Consider the following 18,423-nt stretch of genomic DNA (forward strand, 5'->3'; position numbering starts at 1 on the left):
AAATGTACTCCAAATAATTGAATTGAATTTTATGCTAAGTATTGCTAGAGGAATCTGTTGAGTCTGTGTTAAATTATAATTTTTATGTCAGTATTTCTAGTCACCTTATTACATACATGAACCAATGATAATTGCTACCAAAGCCTTTTAGGGTCATGGCAAAAAACACTTGCGCACATAATACAAACATAATATCGTAATAATAACACACATAATATTGCGCTTGTAGTAACACCCATAGTAATAATAAAAACCTCACTAACCTTAATCTCCTCATAAATTTATAAAAAAAAACCAAAATTTGCCTACATGGACAAATTTACCAAACCTTTTAAAATCATCAAAATTTCCACTTTCGAAAAAAAATTATGTTTCAATTTCTGTTTTTTTTCTATAAAATGGTCCCAGGACATTGGGACCATTTTAAATCCTGTAGCCGAATATATCTCCTCTCTCATCAATACCCAAAAAATTAGCATTAGCCGAATCTACTCATCTTGTTCCCTCGCTTTAGAATGAACTTCCTCTAAAATTGTTGTATTGTTTATTATGCGACTTGGAAAAAAAAGAAGCTGAAGTTCATCTCCTCATAAATTTATAAAAAAAAATCCCTAAATTTGCCTACATGGACAAATTTACCAAACCTTTTAAAATCATCAAAATTTCCACTTTAGAAAAAAAAAATATATTTTAATTTCTGTTTTTTTTTTCTATAAAATGGTCCCAGGACATTGGGACCATTTTAAATCATGTAGCCGAATATATCTCCTCTCTCATCAATACCCAAAAAATTAGCATTAGCCGAATCTACTCATCTTGTTCCCTCGCTTTTGAATGAACTTCGTCTAAAATTGTTGTATTGTTTATTATGCGACTTGGAAAAAAAAGAAGCTGAAGTTAACCCGTTAAGGCCCAAGAAAAAAATGTTGGAGATTCTAGTTGTCCTTTTCACCAATTTTCTTTTTATCACATAAGTAAGCCAAAAACGCACTTGTTAATTTTTCCTGTTTCCGGTTTCTGAAATACAAGCTGTCTTATTTATAGGACAGTGGGCTCTAGGGGTATCAAAGTATGCACGATTTCATCAAGCATATTTTTAATGCCAAAAACGGAATTAAATGCAGCACAAAACCAAAAGAAATCAATACTTAGTGTGGTAAGACGCAAAACAGCCAGTGCACAGGGTGACGTCACATTTCTCACAGTAGCTCAGTGGTTTTGTCTTGCTTTTTTTTTGCCTTGGCATCGTCGCTGCTTTTCGAGCTTCACTAGGAAGTGTCCTATTCTATGATATCGGGTGCTGACTGGTGACACAGAAACTGGTCTTCCTTCTAACATTGAAGACCTTGGTTCCCCTCTTCCGTAATTTATTTTTAAAAGGACTCGTGTGACCTCCCGTCTAAAATCTACAAGAGTCATTTCTTTTTCTTTGTCAACCACCATATTGACTAGTGTACAAGCATTGACGACAGCCATGTCTTAACAGGCGCACGAATAGAGCCAAATACCATTTCTTTCCTCTAATAGACACAGCATACTTGCTGACAAGCCAGTCATTTAAATCAACTCCACCCATGTACCGGTTGTATTGCCTGAGTGTATGTGGCTGCTACATTGCCGTCTTTCCCATCTGTCCCTTAACTCTTCCTTCAACCGGTTTTTGTGGATCTAGGCTGAGATAGTTGGATGCTGCAGAGACAACGTTATTGTCCTGCCATTTTACGACCAATATATCGTTGGCTGCATCAAACTGATAATCATATGCTCCACTTTGCTCCTTCTTAAAATCCTTGTTGGAAGGGAAAGGGCACCTTGCCAATCGGTTTTCTCTAACCGTCCCAGTCGCTCGAAAGCCAGCTCCTTGTAAAGAAATTTAGGCTCCTTCCCCGAGTACAGATGAAACTGAAGGCAATAGCCATCCGAAGTGCATAAAGCCCATAGTTTATATCCGAATCGAATGGGCTTGCCTCGGATGAACTGCTTCAGGCTATGTTTCCCGTAATACTTCACAATCATTTCGTCGATGGATAGATGTTGAGAGAAAATTCCAAACTTCTTAAAGTTTACGTTGATTATGTCGAAGAGGGGCTTCACCTTGAAATCCCGCTGATCTTGAGGCTTTGAACTGTATCTCTATCCACGACGTGGATGTTTTATTTTATCTTCATGAATCAATTGTTGGACATTGCTGAGTTGACCCGGTCACTTCCAAGATCTTCATCGACTGACCAATAGGGTCTTTGGGAGTACAGTCTATTATAGCCCAAAAAATCAGTATTCCCACGAACGCCAAGGAAAGGTTCCTTTCTGCTCCCTCTATTTCGGCTTCGCGGCTTTAAATAGCCTCTTCTGTGGCCTACTTCTCAAATTGGATGCCCCCTCTTCTTCTTAGAGGAAGTTGTTGTCGATTACTTCAAATTTTTCTTCTTCGAGAGGACTTGGTCTGAAATATACTTCTACAGTTCGCAGTACGGCATTCACAATCGGAGCCGCCGTGTCGTCGTCATTTCCTTCATCTTCATCAGATGCTTGATCGGGATCAGGAGGCAGGACAACAACTTGAATATCTTCACATGCAAATTCTTCGTCTTCTAGAAGGTCTAGAGCTTCTCTAAGGGAAATGCAGGGGTTTCTTGTCTTCATTTTCAGAAATCTGGAAGACGAAGAAAAATGTATGAGAAATTTATAGATATTTTTTCCATGGTGACTAATAGGCTAAAACTGAAGGATGATAGAAGACCCACATTATTGTTGCTACTTTTACTTATACTCAATCCAATTTGGGAAAGACGGATAATTAATAGGAGAAAACAAGAAAAACACACATGGATATCACAAGTAAACTAAACGCATAGGTGAACACTCGGAAGAAAATTGCAGAGAGAATTATGACTGAAACCAAAAAAAGTGTAGATAAAGTTTTCCCCAAGTTGTCAAAATACAGAATCAACCAAAGACTCATTAAAAAAAATTTTTTTAATATCAAGTGAAATTAGCAATAAAAACGTAATCCTTGAAATTTCACGTACAAAAAGTAACCCTTACAGCCCACTGTCCTATAAATATGACATCAACGTAAATAGCCGTAAAACTTTGAACTTACTTGTCAGGTCTGTTTTTAATCAGGAATACGGTTCAATATACAGTTGTTTAACTGCTATCGAAGTCACTATTGTCTGGGGGAACTCTAAATATTGATTACCGAATTTTGAAAACTACCATTGTCCAATTATGCTAATTATGACTTAAATAACGCCACTGATCTGATATTGAATGATCAACTGACCTAGAAAAATTAACCTAGATAGCTTGGTCATCAAGGACACCTTTATCACTAAAAGCAAATTGTTTTCAGTGTAAATTTAGCCACAAGAAAATTAAAACCAGCTGTCCTATAAATAGGACAGTGGGCCGTAACGGGTTAATGTCTGTTGTAAATAATTTTAATTGTTGTCCTGCATGAATGTTATCCCATTCACGTTGATGTCATCGCGTCTTTCTATTTCCGGAACACTTCTAGAATTGAATCTTGAGAATAGCCTTAACTCTACCTGAGATGCACGTTGTTGGGGTTTCACCCCTGTTTCTCTTCTTTTCAGATAAATGACCTGTTTTCTTTTCCGTAATTACGTTTGCTTAGATTTGCCTAAAGGATAATTTTCAATGGTAAGTTAAAGTCTCGTTGCTAAGCTATAGTTGTTTTGCAATAAGCAAGCTTTCAAGGTAAATTCTATTTTTGTCTTCCTGACCTGGGCCATTGAAAGATAATATTATTCAAAAGAAGCCAGGGATTTGCACTTTGATTTACCGGATTTGTCAGGGCCAATCTAAGGTCCACCCCTACAGAAAGGGAATTTGTACAGAAGTGGTGTTTTTGTTAGGAGTCTACTTTGAGACCCCGTTTAGGGAGCCTGTCTTGAGAGTTTATAGATGTGTTTTGTGACCTTTGGAAGAATACGAGTAAGCTATTTTCTACAGCCATGTGAGATTATTTTTCCAGGAACCCAGGCAGGGTAGGGAAAGAGTTTGCGAGAATTACCGGTACAAGTATATGGGCATGGGGGCCGTTTACCCTACTAAGAGATAGCTAGAGATATTAGGGGTGACCCAAGTGAAGGTACCTTTGGCCTAGAGAGTTGGCCCGTTTCACCGTTCGATCACGTTACCATACCCTGGATCAGGGTATACCGTAATAGGGTATTGCCATACCATATATATTTACGTTACGGTTCGTGGTAGCCGTGAGCCATTTCATTACAATATTTGGCGCCAGTGAGGCTTTCTCTTCCAATAAGTGGTGCAGCACCATTTCCGCGCCAATATCTGGTGGCAGCCGTGGTTACCAATACAATACACGTCTAATCTCTTCTAAAGTTAAGAAAAGACGTCAGTTTAATATTTTATTTACTTTGGGGAACAGAAAAGTCATACTGAGTCATAATCATGCAAATGTAGAGTTATAATGGTAGCAAATTTTTATTTTGCAAAAAAAAATTCGAAAAGCAATGAAATGTGAGCAAACGTTTGCCAAGTGGTGAACGCGAGTATTTTCCTTTGCTTTAACTTCTTCAAATTTCGGCGAAATTTATGCAGCAAGACCTACCTACAAAATGTATAATACAATGGAGCGGAAGTAACAAAAATGTGTGTTAAAAGTGCAATATCTCTCCGATACAATTCCATTTGAACTAGTTAAAGCCTTGGCAATAATTTTTCAAAATCTTTGTCTTTAATTTCAATGAAACCAGCTCTGCTGGTGAATTCCCTATTCGTTGGAAAACAAGTCTTGGTAACCCGTCGGAAAAAGAAATGCTCCAAGCAAAGTGTTGATGGTGTCCAACCCATTAAACTTACGCCTGTCCTCTGAAAGCGATTTAAAGTCTTTAAGAATCTATGGATTTCTTTTACATATGAAGTTAACTTGGCTCTCTTAGATGTTGTAATTGTGTTTTTGAAATAAATATTTAATTGTCCAAACCAAGTTTAATTTTAGAAATTATATATAATTATCCAGATTATTGCCTTTCATATTATGTAACGCAAACAGTTTTTGCAGTGAGAATTTCCGTCTGATATTTGCTGTGACTTCGTGCATACCCTGTCCCTGCTTTTCCTTTTCTTGGGAGGAGGATGGAGGGTAATTATTTGTGAAAATCTAGAAACTTCACTTTCATCTGTTTTTTTTTTAGTTATTTATAACTGAATTGGAATTCCACTTATTATTTGAGATTTTCAAGAAGTCTCAGTCTCTCAGTCCTTTGCGTAATCTAAGAATTTGTATTTTTAGCTCTTACACAATTCCTTCTCTATTTAACCCAAATGGGAATTTTGACCTTTTGCTGCTGATGAATAATTTATACAAAAATGTTTAATAACCGTAACAAGAAATCTGGTATATATTTGGCACCAGTATCTTTTCCATTTTTTTCAGTTATCAGTTTAATAATCCTTAATTTATTCCCTCCTTCTACTGTGTTTTTTAACTTTACTCGGCTCGCATAAAAACAATTTGGATCGATTGAAAGCAGGTTAATAGTCTTGAAAGATGAGCTTTTCTGTTCATAGCTAATAGCTTCTAAAAGAAATTAGGCTAATATCCCTTCTATGAACAAGAGAGAACTTTTGTTAAGAACTTGACAGTGTTAAACACAGCGTCTACTTTATCAGACCTGACGCAAACAAAGATTGACGAAAAACGAAATACGCTTGAGAACCAAGTTCTCAGATGAGTTTTAAATACGTTTTTTTTCGCCAGGGCTTTAGAAAACTAATACCCTGGTTTTATGACCAAAGGTGGCTTTACTGACGTTTTTTCGTCTCGGGTTTGAGGAAAAACAAGTTTGATAACAGCCAAATACTTCATTTGGCCACTAGAAATACGCCTCAGAACTACGGCCTTTAGAATTTGGTACCCTAATAAATTACTTATATTTTGTGAATTTTAAGCGATAAGTACCTATTTTTATTTTCAGACAACAGTGACCTTATTGGTTGCACAATAATCAGTAAGGATGGCCAGAGACATAGAAGATTTTTAGTAGTTGACTTAAACCAAATTATATTGGTAGAGCCAGACACAAGGAGGCTTGGCTGGGGCGTGGCAAAATTCGTAGGATGGCTCCAAGTAAGAAATGTTTCCTTTTCTGACAAATTAGTTTGTATTCTTATTTTTACATGTGTTTGTTTGAGGATATGTCCTTTTGTCAATAGATTATCTAAGTGTTTATTACTCGCGTTTCTGTCGTCCATATCAGGATTCTTGAATATTTTAATCGTCGCAACCAGTGGGCTCTGCTCCGTAGTCCATAAGCTTTTCTACTAGTATTTGGTAATTCTATGTGAATTAATTCTTGCGAAATATGTGACCGATTTCATACTGTATCATAATAATAATAGTACTTACAATGGTTGGCCCAGTGTTGCTTAAATGTGGGATGATGTGGACAGAAATCTTGTGTGGCTTATAGCCGGGTTATTGCAATAGTTGTGCAAACTATCCAAGAAGACAGTTTAATATTTACGCAGCATTGAGGGTTTTAGAAAATTCGTCAACATAATAATAAATGTTGAATGCACGATAATCATCTAGCCAATACCTGGCATTCTGAAGGTAATTATTATGTTTTGTGAAAGTGCATCACTAGATCCAGTTTCTTGGGTTACAGTTTGTACAGTATAAGTATCCTGACACGTGCATGCATCAGGGAGTTTGTTTACAATTGGTCAATAAGGAACTACCGTATACTTCCTGATCTGCCTTGTCACTTTGCTAGATTATTCAATAAAAGAAGACAGTCTTTTGTACTGGAGTTTACTTGATATAAGTAGGCACACGAAAAAGTAGAAAGCTTAGGGTCGGAATGGTTAGAATCATGCCAAATGCAGTTCTAATGAAAACGGTTCTAGCTGAGGTCTTTAAATTGTAAGTAGTATCATAGTTACTATAATAGTTGAAATTCTAAACCGGTTTGAAATATTTTGCTTAAACAAAAAGAGCTAAAGATTATGGTGACACAGACCTTCCTTAAAGTGGTTCGAAAAATTCATACCAAATACTTGTCAAACAAGTCCAACGGATATTTTCTAATCACAATGAATTCATAGGATTAAAGTAATAGCTTTGTTGTATCCAGCTATTCTGATTACGCAAGTACGCAGAAGTATACGCTTAAAGTATTAAAGCTGTTGACAAGAGGGGTAAAGCATTTTTTGTGTGAGATAATGGGGAGGGGGATAAGTTTGAAGAAATTAAATAAAAACAACTGATTGATTATTTGACAAACATACCAATTATTGAAAAACTTTTAAGAATTATCAGATTTTGGAGGGGGAAAGGGCAGTAGATGCTTGCTCAAATACCCCATGCATAGGTTTTTGCTTGGTTTGGTTTTGATACGTAAAAATCGCTATTTTAGGATGTTGAAGTAACTGGTGATAAGGAAGACTCTCGCTATCTTCACGTCACTGTGCAGAGACAACCAGCCGCTGGGACATCCTCTCGTTCTCCCCTCCTCTCCGCTCGATTCCTATTCGATGACCATATACGGTGTATGGCTGCCAAACAGAGACTCACAAAAGGTCGATTAAGGGCCAGGCAGAGGAAGATGCAACAAATAGCCAAGCTTCTGGACCTGAGTGGACTCAGTGGTGGCATCTCACCGGCAAGCAGCCTTTTCCTCCGACAAGATTCATTTCCAAGTAAGCTGCTTTTACTTAGAATGTGATAATTGCTTATGTGCAAGATGGTCCCAGAAGTGAAAATACAACATAGAAAGAAACTTGGCACCCCCATGCCAAGGGTGACCCCAAAAAATCGTGATTGGTAGTTACTATAAGATTTTGATCATTTGTTCCAAAAATGATCTTAAAATTTAGCCAGAAATGATCAACATTTAAAATAGAAAATCCAAGTGGACCAACTTAAACGAAAGTGATTCAAAAAGCTAAATTATTTAACATCCCAATATTGCTCGTTAGTGGTTGAGGGTCTTCACTATCTTGTTATTTTTTACTTGTTTAATTTTGTAGATGCTGTACTGAACTCTCATTGAAGATCATTTTCTCTTCAAAAAAAATAATAATAATAATAAAATAAAGGTTAGAGACGAAAATTAAGGTCAGAGAGTGTAATTGGTATGAAAATATCAACTCCAGTATATTGGCTACTATCCATTATCTATAATCTGTCCAGTAAATGAAGATAGTAACAACAGCGTCTTCTGATGACGCCTCCCTGTTGAGCTAAGGATTGTGTTCCTTATTGAATACATGTCCTAACGTATCCGTTGTCGTGCTCAAAACGAGATGATATAACCTACGCTTGTTTCAAAAGCGAGCTAGAAACTGAGTACAATTCACAATTTTGCTTGTTGGTCTTTATAGACTTGTGTAGAAGTATATTGGATCGAAAAGAAGTAGGGGAGTCACAAATATGTTCGACCAATTTGATGGGGAGGTGATTCATATAGTTATGACCAAAATAAATGAAGATCTGCTGTATCATGTTTTTAGTCATATTTACTCTAAAAAAAACATATATTTTGTTTATTTAATTTGATTTATAACAAAAAAAATGCTTAAAAATTGGAAATTAACGATTTTACAACGTGCACTTGAGCAATTGGTAGATTTTCATATTATAATCTTTTCCTTTTTTAAAATTTATTATTTATTTTATGTTTTTATAGGACGTGGAAAATCATCCCAGCAGCAAACCTGTGGGGTGCATAGGACTGTACAGCGACAAGGTGTTTCTATCTATGGCCCAATGTTTGTACCAACTAAGGTTCCTGGATTTCCAGCCGCCTTCAAACCCGAAGGTAACCCTCTTTCTTGTTCTTCCATCCTCTAAAAGAGACTTACAATCGCTATTCAATGAAGAGCTAATATATTAGAACATAAAAAAGTTAAAAAGGACGATTTTAACCGTGTTTTCGTAGAAACTTCAAAAAGACTCATTCGATTGGAAATTCAAAGGGCTAATGACCTTTATAGTCGAAAGTGATTGGAGGGCAACTAACCCCCCTCTCTCACCCACCATTTCCCCAAACACATCCAATCAAAATTTTGAGATAGAAATTTTGTTTTAGGTAGTTGAAAGGTCTGTAAATTATGTCTTTGACGATGACGCACCCCCTACATCCCTGAGGGCAAGGGTTGTAAATGCCTTGGGGGTATAAAAGGTTTTTATAGTAAGCGTTATCGTAAAAACTTCAAAAACGGCTCACTCGATTGGAAATTGAAAGAGCTAGTGCCCTTTTTAATATTTGGAAGTAATTGGAGGGCAACTAACCCCTCTCTTACGCCCACCATTTCCCCAAACACACGCATTCGAAATTTTTAGATGTCCATTTTGTTCAACCTAGTTAAAAGTTCTGGAAATTAGGTCTTCGAGGATGATAACCCCCTCATAGTCCTCAGGGCAAGGGTTGCAAGTTATGCCCTGTTGGCATATAATGTTTATATCCAAAGCGTTGTCGTAAAAACTTCAAAAACGGCTCACTTGATTGGAAATTGAAAGGGCTAGTGCCATTTTTATTATTTGAAAATGACTGGAAGGTAACTAACGCCTCTCTCACATCCACCTTTACCCCAAACACATCCACTCAAAATTGAAATACGAAGTTTGTTAAACGTATTTCAAAGTTCTGGAAACTAGGTCTTTTCGGATGACAACCCCCCCCCCCCCCAGAGCCTTCAAGGCAATAAGGTTTTTTATAGAAAATGTTGTCGTAGAAACTTCAAAAAGAGCTCATTCAATTGGAAATTGAAAGGGCTAGTGCCCTTTTTAACAGGATGTTAACAGGAAACTGATTGGAGGGCAATTAATCCCCCTCTCACGCCCACCATTTCCCCAAACCCTGGGGGCACATAAGATTTTTATATAGAGCGTTGTCATAATAACTTCGAAAAAGGCTCATTCAATTGGAAACTGAATGGGCTAGTGCCCTTTTTAATAGTCTAAAGTGATTTTAGGGAAACTAACACCACACCCATGCCCACCATTTCCCCAAACACATCCAAAAAAATTTTGAGATAGCCATATATTTATGGCTATCTCAAGAGGTTTCAAAAAACCTCTTTTCCATTGCATCCAAGAGGTAAAGATCTTAGTACTTTTTTTTGTGATCTCGGCAGTATCTTTTTCTCATTAAGATTAGTCAAATATAACTTGTAAATTGTACAACCAAGTCAGAAACTAGTACCCAACTTACCAGTTTTCTAATGTAGCCACTAATCCTCTCCTTGATTTTTATCCATTATATTTACTCAAGTTCAATATATATTATATATATATATATATATATATATATATATATATATATATATATATATATATATATATATATATATATATATATATATATATATATATATATATATATATATATATATATATATATATATATATATATATATATATATATATATATATATATATATATATATATATATATATATATATATATATATATATATATATATATATATATATATATATATATATATATATATATATATATATATGAAAAAGTATTGAGTATCTTCCGCTAAGTTTTCCAGAGCCCAAGTTTTCCCATATGAAGTAACTGCAAGGGGCATGTTTATTTCAATTCAATTTATTGAAATAAAACAAAGATGAAACATAACACCAATAATAATAAGGATCCTGGAAGCGAACTTGTTGAGGACCATAACAACAAAAAATTGAAAATGAATAAGAGGGAAAAAAGAAAGAAAAAGCAGAAAAAAAGAGAAAACGGGTAAATTAAAGCAAATTGATCAAAAATGTAGAGATTTATAATATCAAAGTTTAGTAACATTGTTATACAGCGTGCAAAAACTTGTGGATAGCTCGATAATGGAGGGTATTATATTCCATTGAAGTATAGATTTATAAATGGGGGATAGCGTGGCGGAGCTAGAGACACACTTGGGGACAATAAAGGAACGGTTGGATGAACGGAGACATAGGCTTCAGAATTATTGCAATTAAAATAAGATAATAATTGAGGAGGAAAGTTTGTATGGTAAGCGGAGTATGCAAGGGATAAATTTAATTTTTTAATGATTTGTTCAAAAGGGATAATACCAAAATCGGAGAATAAGTCCTGGGTGGGATATAGTCGGGGCAGCCGAGAAACTGCTTTGATGGCACGATTTTAGGCAGATTTTAATTTATTGGTAACTGAAGGATAAGTGTTCCCCCTAACAGATCCGCAGTATGAGATATATGGGTAAATAAAAGAGTAATAAAGGGTGACAAGGATATCAGGGGGGAAGAAAATTACTCACACGATTAATCATACTTACCTGTCGCAAGATTATGGCTCTGATGTAGGAAACATGTGTTGCAAATGATTGGGAGGAGTCTATGTGGACACCAAGAAACTTGGCAACTTCTACCTGCGGGAAGAGATTGGTGGTATATTTTAGGCCAAGTGCTTGCTGAGCTTCATTTTTTTTCTAAGGGGTTCGGAATAATACAACCTGACTTTTCATGCTGTTAATTGTCATGCAGTTAACGAGAGACCATTCCTGTACTCTATTCAGAAGGATTTGAGCAGAGGTGACGACGGATGGTAAATTAGGGCCGGTGATGAAAAAGTTGCTATCGTCAGCAAAAAGTACTGGGTGCACTGATGGACCCAGGCCTGTAACCAAATCATTAATATAAAGCAGAAATAGTATTGGACCAAGAACAGAGCCCTGCAGGACGCCCCTCCGGACAGGTAGGCGATGCGAAGTCATGCCTCCCAGACTCACACTCTATGCTATACCAAAGATACAGGAATCAAACCATTATAAATAAAGTCTACAACTACTTAAGTTCTAAAGTTTATTTAATAGAACACTATCGCCAATCATGCCCAAGGTCTTATAGATACACACCAATACGCAAAATACAGCATTAGTAGGGTTAAGTTTGTACCGGATTAGTTGTTTGGTATCAAGTAGTGCATGAGCAGTTGAAAATTTGGAACGGAAGCCATATTGATGAGAAGAAATCAACGATTCTGAAGGATTAATCCCAAATAAAAAGGAAGAAAGACGTCGGAAGATAATGCTCTCGAGCACTTTGGATACGACTGGGAGAAGTGAGATTGGACAATAATTACTTATCTCAGACGGATCGCCTTTTTTATGAATCGGGATAACAATTGCTGATTTAAATATTTCTAGGAAGACTCCATTGATCATAGACAGGTTTGCTATATGCACAATGGGTTCACAAACATAGGAAGATGCAGTGTTAAGAAGCTTATTACTTATGCCAAAGAAGTCAGGTGTACTACTATTAGAGAGAGATTTGATAACTTGAAGCACCTCTTTACTATCAGTTGGAGAGAAAAATATGGATCTGGGATTCTTGCTAGGGTGTACTGACTCGGAGGGGGAACAGGAGCATTTGGAATACTGGTGAAATAATTATTAAAAGCATCCGGTACTGAAATTGGGTCAATTAATCTGCCACTGATGTCCTTAAGGTTAATATAATTTTTTAATATAATTTAAATAAAACACGTTATAGTCTGCATAACTAAAATAAAACATTCCAGTGTTCGAACCTTTTTAATAGTCGAAAGTGATTGGAGGGCTACTAACCCCCCTCTCTCACCCACCATTTCCCCAAACACATCCAATCAAAATTTTGAGATAGAAATTTTGTTTTAGGTAGTTGAAAGGTCTGTAAATTATGTCTTTGACGATGACGCACCCCCTACAGCCCTGAGGGCAAGGGTTGTAAATGCCCTGGGGGCATATAAGGTTTTTATAGAAAGTGTTGTCGTAAAAACTTAAAAAACGGCTCACTCGATTGGAAATTGAAAGAACTAGTGCTCTTTTTAATAGTTGAAAGTTATTGGAGGGCAACTAACCCCCCTTTTACGTCCACCATTTCCCCAAACACACGCATTCGAAATTTTTAGATGTCCATTTTGTTCAACCTAGTTAAAAGTTCTGGAAATTAGGTCTTCGAGGATGATAACCCCCTCATAGTCCTCAGGGCAAGGGTTGCAAGTTATGCCCTGTTGGCATATAATGTTTATATCCAAAGCGTTGTCGTAAAAACTTCAAAAACGGCTCACTTGATTGGAAATTGAAAGGGCTAGTGCCCTTTTTATTATTTGAAAGTAATTGGAAGGTGACTAACCCCTCTCTCACATCCACCATTTCCCCAAACACATCCAATCAAAATTTTGAGATAGCCATTTTGTTCAACGTAGTTGAAATTTCTGGAAATTAGGTCTTTGAGGATGACAACCCCCCCCCCCCCAGAGCCTTCAAGGCAATAATGTTTTTTATAGAAAATGTTGTCGTAGAAACTTAAAAAAGAGCTCATTCAATTGGAAATTGAAAGGGCTAGTGCCCTTTTTAACAGGATGTTAACAGGAAACTGATTGGAGGGCAATTAATCCCCCTCTCACGCCCACCATTTCCCCAAACCCTGGGGGCACATAAGATTTTTATATAGAGCGTTGTCATAATAACTTCGAAAAAGGCTCATTCAATTGGAAACTGAATGGGCTAGTGCCCTTTTTAATAGTCTAAAGTGATTTTAGGGAAACTAACACCACACCCATGCCCACCATTTCCCCAAACACGTCCAAAAAAATTTTGAGATAGCCATATATTTATGGCTATCTCAAGAGGTTTCAAAAAACCTCTTTTCCATAGCATCCAAGAGGTAAAGATCTTAGTACTTTTTTTAGAGGTTTCGGCAGTTTCTTTTTCTCGTTAAGATTAGTCAAATATTACTTGTAAATTGTACAAGCAAGTCAGAAACTAGTAGCCAACTTACTAGTTTTCTAATGTAGCCACTAATCCTCTCCTTGATTTTTATCCATTATATTTACTCAAGTTCAATATATATATATATATATATATATATATATATATATATATATATATATATATATATATATATATATATATATATATATATATATATATATATATATATATATATATATATATATATATATATATATATATATATATATATATATATATATATATATATATATATATATATATATATATATATATATATATATATATATATATATATATATATATATATATATATATATATATGTATAAAAAAGTATTGAGTATCTTCCGCTAAGTTTTCCAGAGCCCAAGTTTTCCCATATGAAGTAACTGCAAGGGGCATGTTTATTTCAATTCAATTTATTGAAATAAAACAAAGATGAAACATAACACCAATAATAATAAGGATCCTGGAAGCGAACTTGTTGAGGACCATAACAACAAAAAATTGAAAATGAATAAGAGGGAAAAAAGAAAGAAAAAGCAGAAAAAAAGAGAAAACGGGTAAATTAAAGCAAATTGATCAAAAATGTAGAGATTTATAATATCAAAGTTTATTAACATTGTTATACAGCGTGCAAAAACCTGTGGATAGCTCGATAATGGAGGGTATTATATTCCATTGAAGTATAGATTTATAAATGGGGGATAGCGTGGCGGAGCTAGAGACACACTTGGGGACAATAAAGGAACGGTTGGATGAACGGAGACATAGGCTTCAGAATTATTGCAATTAAAATAAGATAATAATTGGGGAGGAAAGTTTGTATGGTAAGCGGAGTATGCAAGGGATAAATTTAATTTTTTAATGATTTGTTCAAAAGGGATAATACCAAAATCGGAGAACAAGTACTGGGTGGGATATAGTCGGGGCAGCCGAAAAACTGCTTTGATGGCACGGTTTTGGGCAGATTTTAATTAATTGGTAACTGAAGGATAAGTGTTGCCCCAAACAGATCCGCAGTATGAGATATATGGGTAAATAAAAGAGTCATAAAGGATGACAATGATATCAGGAGGAAGAAAATTATTCACACGATTAATCATACTTACCTGTCACAAGATTATGGCTCTGATGTAGAAAAAATGTGTTGCAAATGATAGGGAGGAGCCTATGTGGACACCAAGAAACTTGGTAACTTCGACCTGTGGGAGGAGATTGGTGGAATATTTTAGGCCAAGTGCTTGCTGAGCTCCATTTTTTTTGTAAGGGGTTCGAAATAATACAACCTGACTTTTCTTGCTGTTAATTGTCATGCAGTTAACGAGAGACCATTCCTGTACTCTATTCAGAAGGATTTGAGCAGAGGTGACGACGGATGGTAAATTAGGGCCGGTGATGAAAAAGTTGCTATCGTCAGCAAAAAGTACTGGGTGCACTGATGGACCCAGGCCTGTAACCAAATCATTAATATAAAGCAGAAATAGTATTGGACCAAGAACAGAGCCCTGCGGGACGCCCCTGCGGACAGGTAGGGGATGCAAGGTCACGCCGCCTAGACTCACACTCTATGCTCTACCAAAGATACAGGAACCAAATCATTAGAAAGGAAGTCCACGAATAATTAAGTTCTTAAGCTTATTTAATAAAATCATAGCACCAATCATACCCATGTTCTTATAGATACCCACTAATAAGTAAGATACAGTATTATTAAGGTCAAGTTGGTACCAGATTAACTATGTGGTGTCGATTAGTGCATGAGCAGTTGAAAATTTGGAACGGAAGCCATATTGATGAGAACAAATCAACGATTCTGAAGGATTAATCCCAAATAAAAAGGAAGAAAGACGTCGGAAGATAATGCTCTCGAGCACTTTGGATACGACTGGGAGAAGTGAGATTGGACAATAATTACTTATCTCAGACGGATCGCCTTTTTTATGAATCGGGATAACAATTGCTGATTTAAATATTTCTAGGAAGACTCCATTGATCATAGACAGGTTTGCTATATGCACAATGGGTTCACAAACATAGGAAGATGCAGTGCTAAGAAGCTTATTACTTATACCAAGGAAGTCAGGTGTACTACTACTAGAAAGAGATTCAATAACTTGAAGCACCTCATTACTATCAGTTGGAGAGAAAAATGTGGATCTGGGATTCTTGATAGGGTGTACTGACTCGGAGGGGGAACAGGAGCATTTGGAATACTGGTGAAATAATTATTAAAAGCATCCGGTACTGAAATTGGGTCAATTAATCTGCCACTGATGTCCTTAAGGTTAATATAATTTTTTAATATAATTTAAATAAAACACGTTATAGTCTGCATAACTAAAATAAAACATTCCAGTGTTCGAACCTTTTTAATAGTCGAAAGTGATTGGAGGGCTACTAACGCCCCTCTCACGCCCACCATTTCTCCAAATATATCCATTCAAAATTTTGAGATAGACATTTTGTTCAACGCAGTTGAAAGTTATGGAAATTAGGTCTTTGCCAGCGTTGTCGTTGCAACTTCAAAAATGACTCATTCAACTGGGAATTGAGAGGGCTAGTGCCCTTATTTATAGTCAAAGGCGATCGGAGGGCAAATGCCCCCCCCCACGTCCATCATTTCCCCAAACACTTCCGATCAACATTCTGATATATCCATTTTGTTGAACGTAGTTTAAGGGTCCGGAAATTATGTTTTGGGTATGACAACCCCCTCACAGCCCTCAGGGTTAAGGTTTAAAGTTATGCCCTGAGGGGATATAATGTTTTTATAGAAAGTGTTGTCGTAAAAACTTCAGAAAGGGCTCTTTAGATTGGAAATTGTGAGGGATATTGCCGTTTTTAATCGTCGGAGGTAATTGGAGGGAGAATTTCCCCCCCCCCCCCCCCCACGCCCATCATTTTCCCAAACATATCTGATCAACATTTCGATAAGGCCATTTTGTTCAACGTAGTTCAAAGGTCTGGAAATTATGCCTTTGAGGATGGCAACCCTCCCCCCATAACCCTCAGGACAAGGTCATAAGTTATGCCCTTGGGGCATATAAGGTTCTTAAAGAAAATTTTGTCGTAGAAGCTTCAAGAAGGGCTCATTTGATTGGAAATTCAGAGGAGTAGTGCCTTTTTTATTAGTCGAAAGTGATCAGAGGGCAAATGCCCCCCTCACACCTATCATTTCTCCAGACATTTCCAATCAAGATTTTGAAATAGCCATTTTGTTCAGCCTATCAGAAAGGTCTGGAAATTATGTCTTTGAGGATAACAAATCCCCCAGCCCTCAGGACAAGGGTTGTAAGTTATGCCCTGGGGACATGTAGGGTTTTTATAGAAAGTGGGGTCATATAAAATTCGGAGGGGGCTCATCGGATTGGTAATCAGGCGCTCTAATGCTCTTTTTAATAGTCAAAGTGATCAGAGAGTAGCTACCCCGTCCCCCCTACACACACGTAGTATTGTCCCGAAATGCGTTTAATAGAAATTTTGAGATAGCCGTTGTATTAAAAATAGTCTATTTATCATATAACACGGCTTTTGGGGTTGAAACAAACCCCAGAGATTAGAGGCAAGGGTTGTAAGCTATGACCCGGGGGTATTTAAGGTTTTTATGGAAGGGGCGTTTTTTTAACTTCAGAAGAGGCTCTGTCTTTCTCCCTGAAAAAGACTACGTCAATACAAAACGAACAGAAATTAAATAAAAAAGTTTGCACAAAATAAGTTTTTTTTTTTAAAAGTAAAGAACTCCAACCAAAAATGAACAAAAATATAATCAAATAATCTACCAAGCATACAACTACCGCAAATCAGTATCAATAAATAAATGAAATCAAAGCAAACAGATATCAAAATAAGTCAAACTCAAAACGAGCAGGAATTAATCTGAGTAGGGTTCTAAACCGTATGCTTTCTAAAAGCCAGAATATTATTTGTATTTTACTGAAAAAAAATCTTCTAAATGTTTCCACTTTTATAACTTTAAGAAATTAAAAATTAATTAAGATTTTAATTAATAAATATCAGCATATGTATATTAAACTGACAATGCACATTTTTTTCAGTAAATTCATTTGAATTTTTTTCAGTAAAGTACAAATTATATTCTGCTTTTAGAAAAGCATGGGGTTTAGAACCCTACTTATATTAATTTCTGCTCATTTTGAGTTTGACTTATTTTAATTTCTGTTTGTTTTTGGTTTCATTTATTTATTGATACTGATTTGTGGTAGTTGTATGCTTGGTATATTATTTGATTCTATTTTTTTCATTTTTGGTTTAATGGAGTTGTTTACTTAAAAAAAAATTATTTTGCGAAAAAAGTTTTTGATTAATTGAATTAAAATGTCGCAATAGTCCTTTTATAATATTGCTCGGGCTGATTATGAATGTTTTGCCCAGCTGCATTCTGTATTTGATCAAAGCTGTCCCTAGGGATGGGTACATATTCATATTACCCACTCCACTCTACATAATTAGATTCATTAGTGAAGACCTAAAAACCATGGATTTTTTTTTCCATCAGATAGCCGGTGCATCAAAATCAAAACCAGCAACGAATCTTCTTTTTGTGTTTTCTCTCCTGTTTTTTATCGCAACAGGAAAAATTCCCTCTGAAAAATGTATGTATTTTAATTAGGCTTTCAATTGGCACA

General features: G+C 36.0%; 1 protein-coding gene across 7 annotated transcripts in view; it reads left to right on the forward strand.

Moving 5' to 3' along the window:
• Positions 1-18,423, forward strand: part of ema (C-type lectin domain containing ema) — a 191,540-nt gene that overhangs the window by 161,188 nt on the left and 11,929 nt on the right. For all 7 annotated transcript variants that reach the window (XM_089106377.1, XM_089106376.1, XM_089106378.1 and 4 more), the window contains 3 exons: positions 5,973-6,124; positions 7,416-7,698; positions 8,688-8,819. In XM_089106377.1, coding sequence (XP_088962503.1) covers positions 5,973-6,124; positions 7,416-7,698; positions 8,688-8,819 — 567 coding nt within the window. The remainder of the gene's footprint in view (positions 1-5,972; positions 6,125-7,415; positions 7,699-8,687; positions 8,820-18,423) is intronic.

The sequence above is a fragment of the Artemia sp. Qi Xiang Cuo genome, chromosome 20 (genome assembly GCF_049724085.1).
Source record: "Artemia sp. Qi Xiang Cuo chromosome 20, ASM4972408v1, whole genome shotgun sequence".
NCBI lineage: Eukaryota > Metazoa > Arthropoda > Branchiopoda > Anostraca > Artemiidae > Artemia > Artemia sp. Qi Xiang Cuo.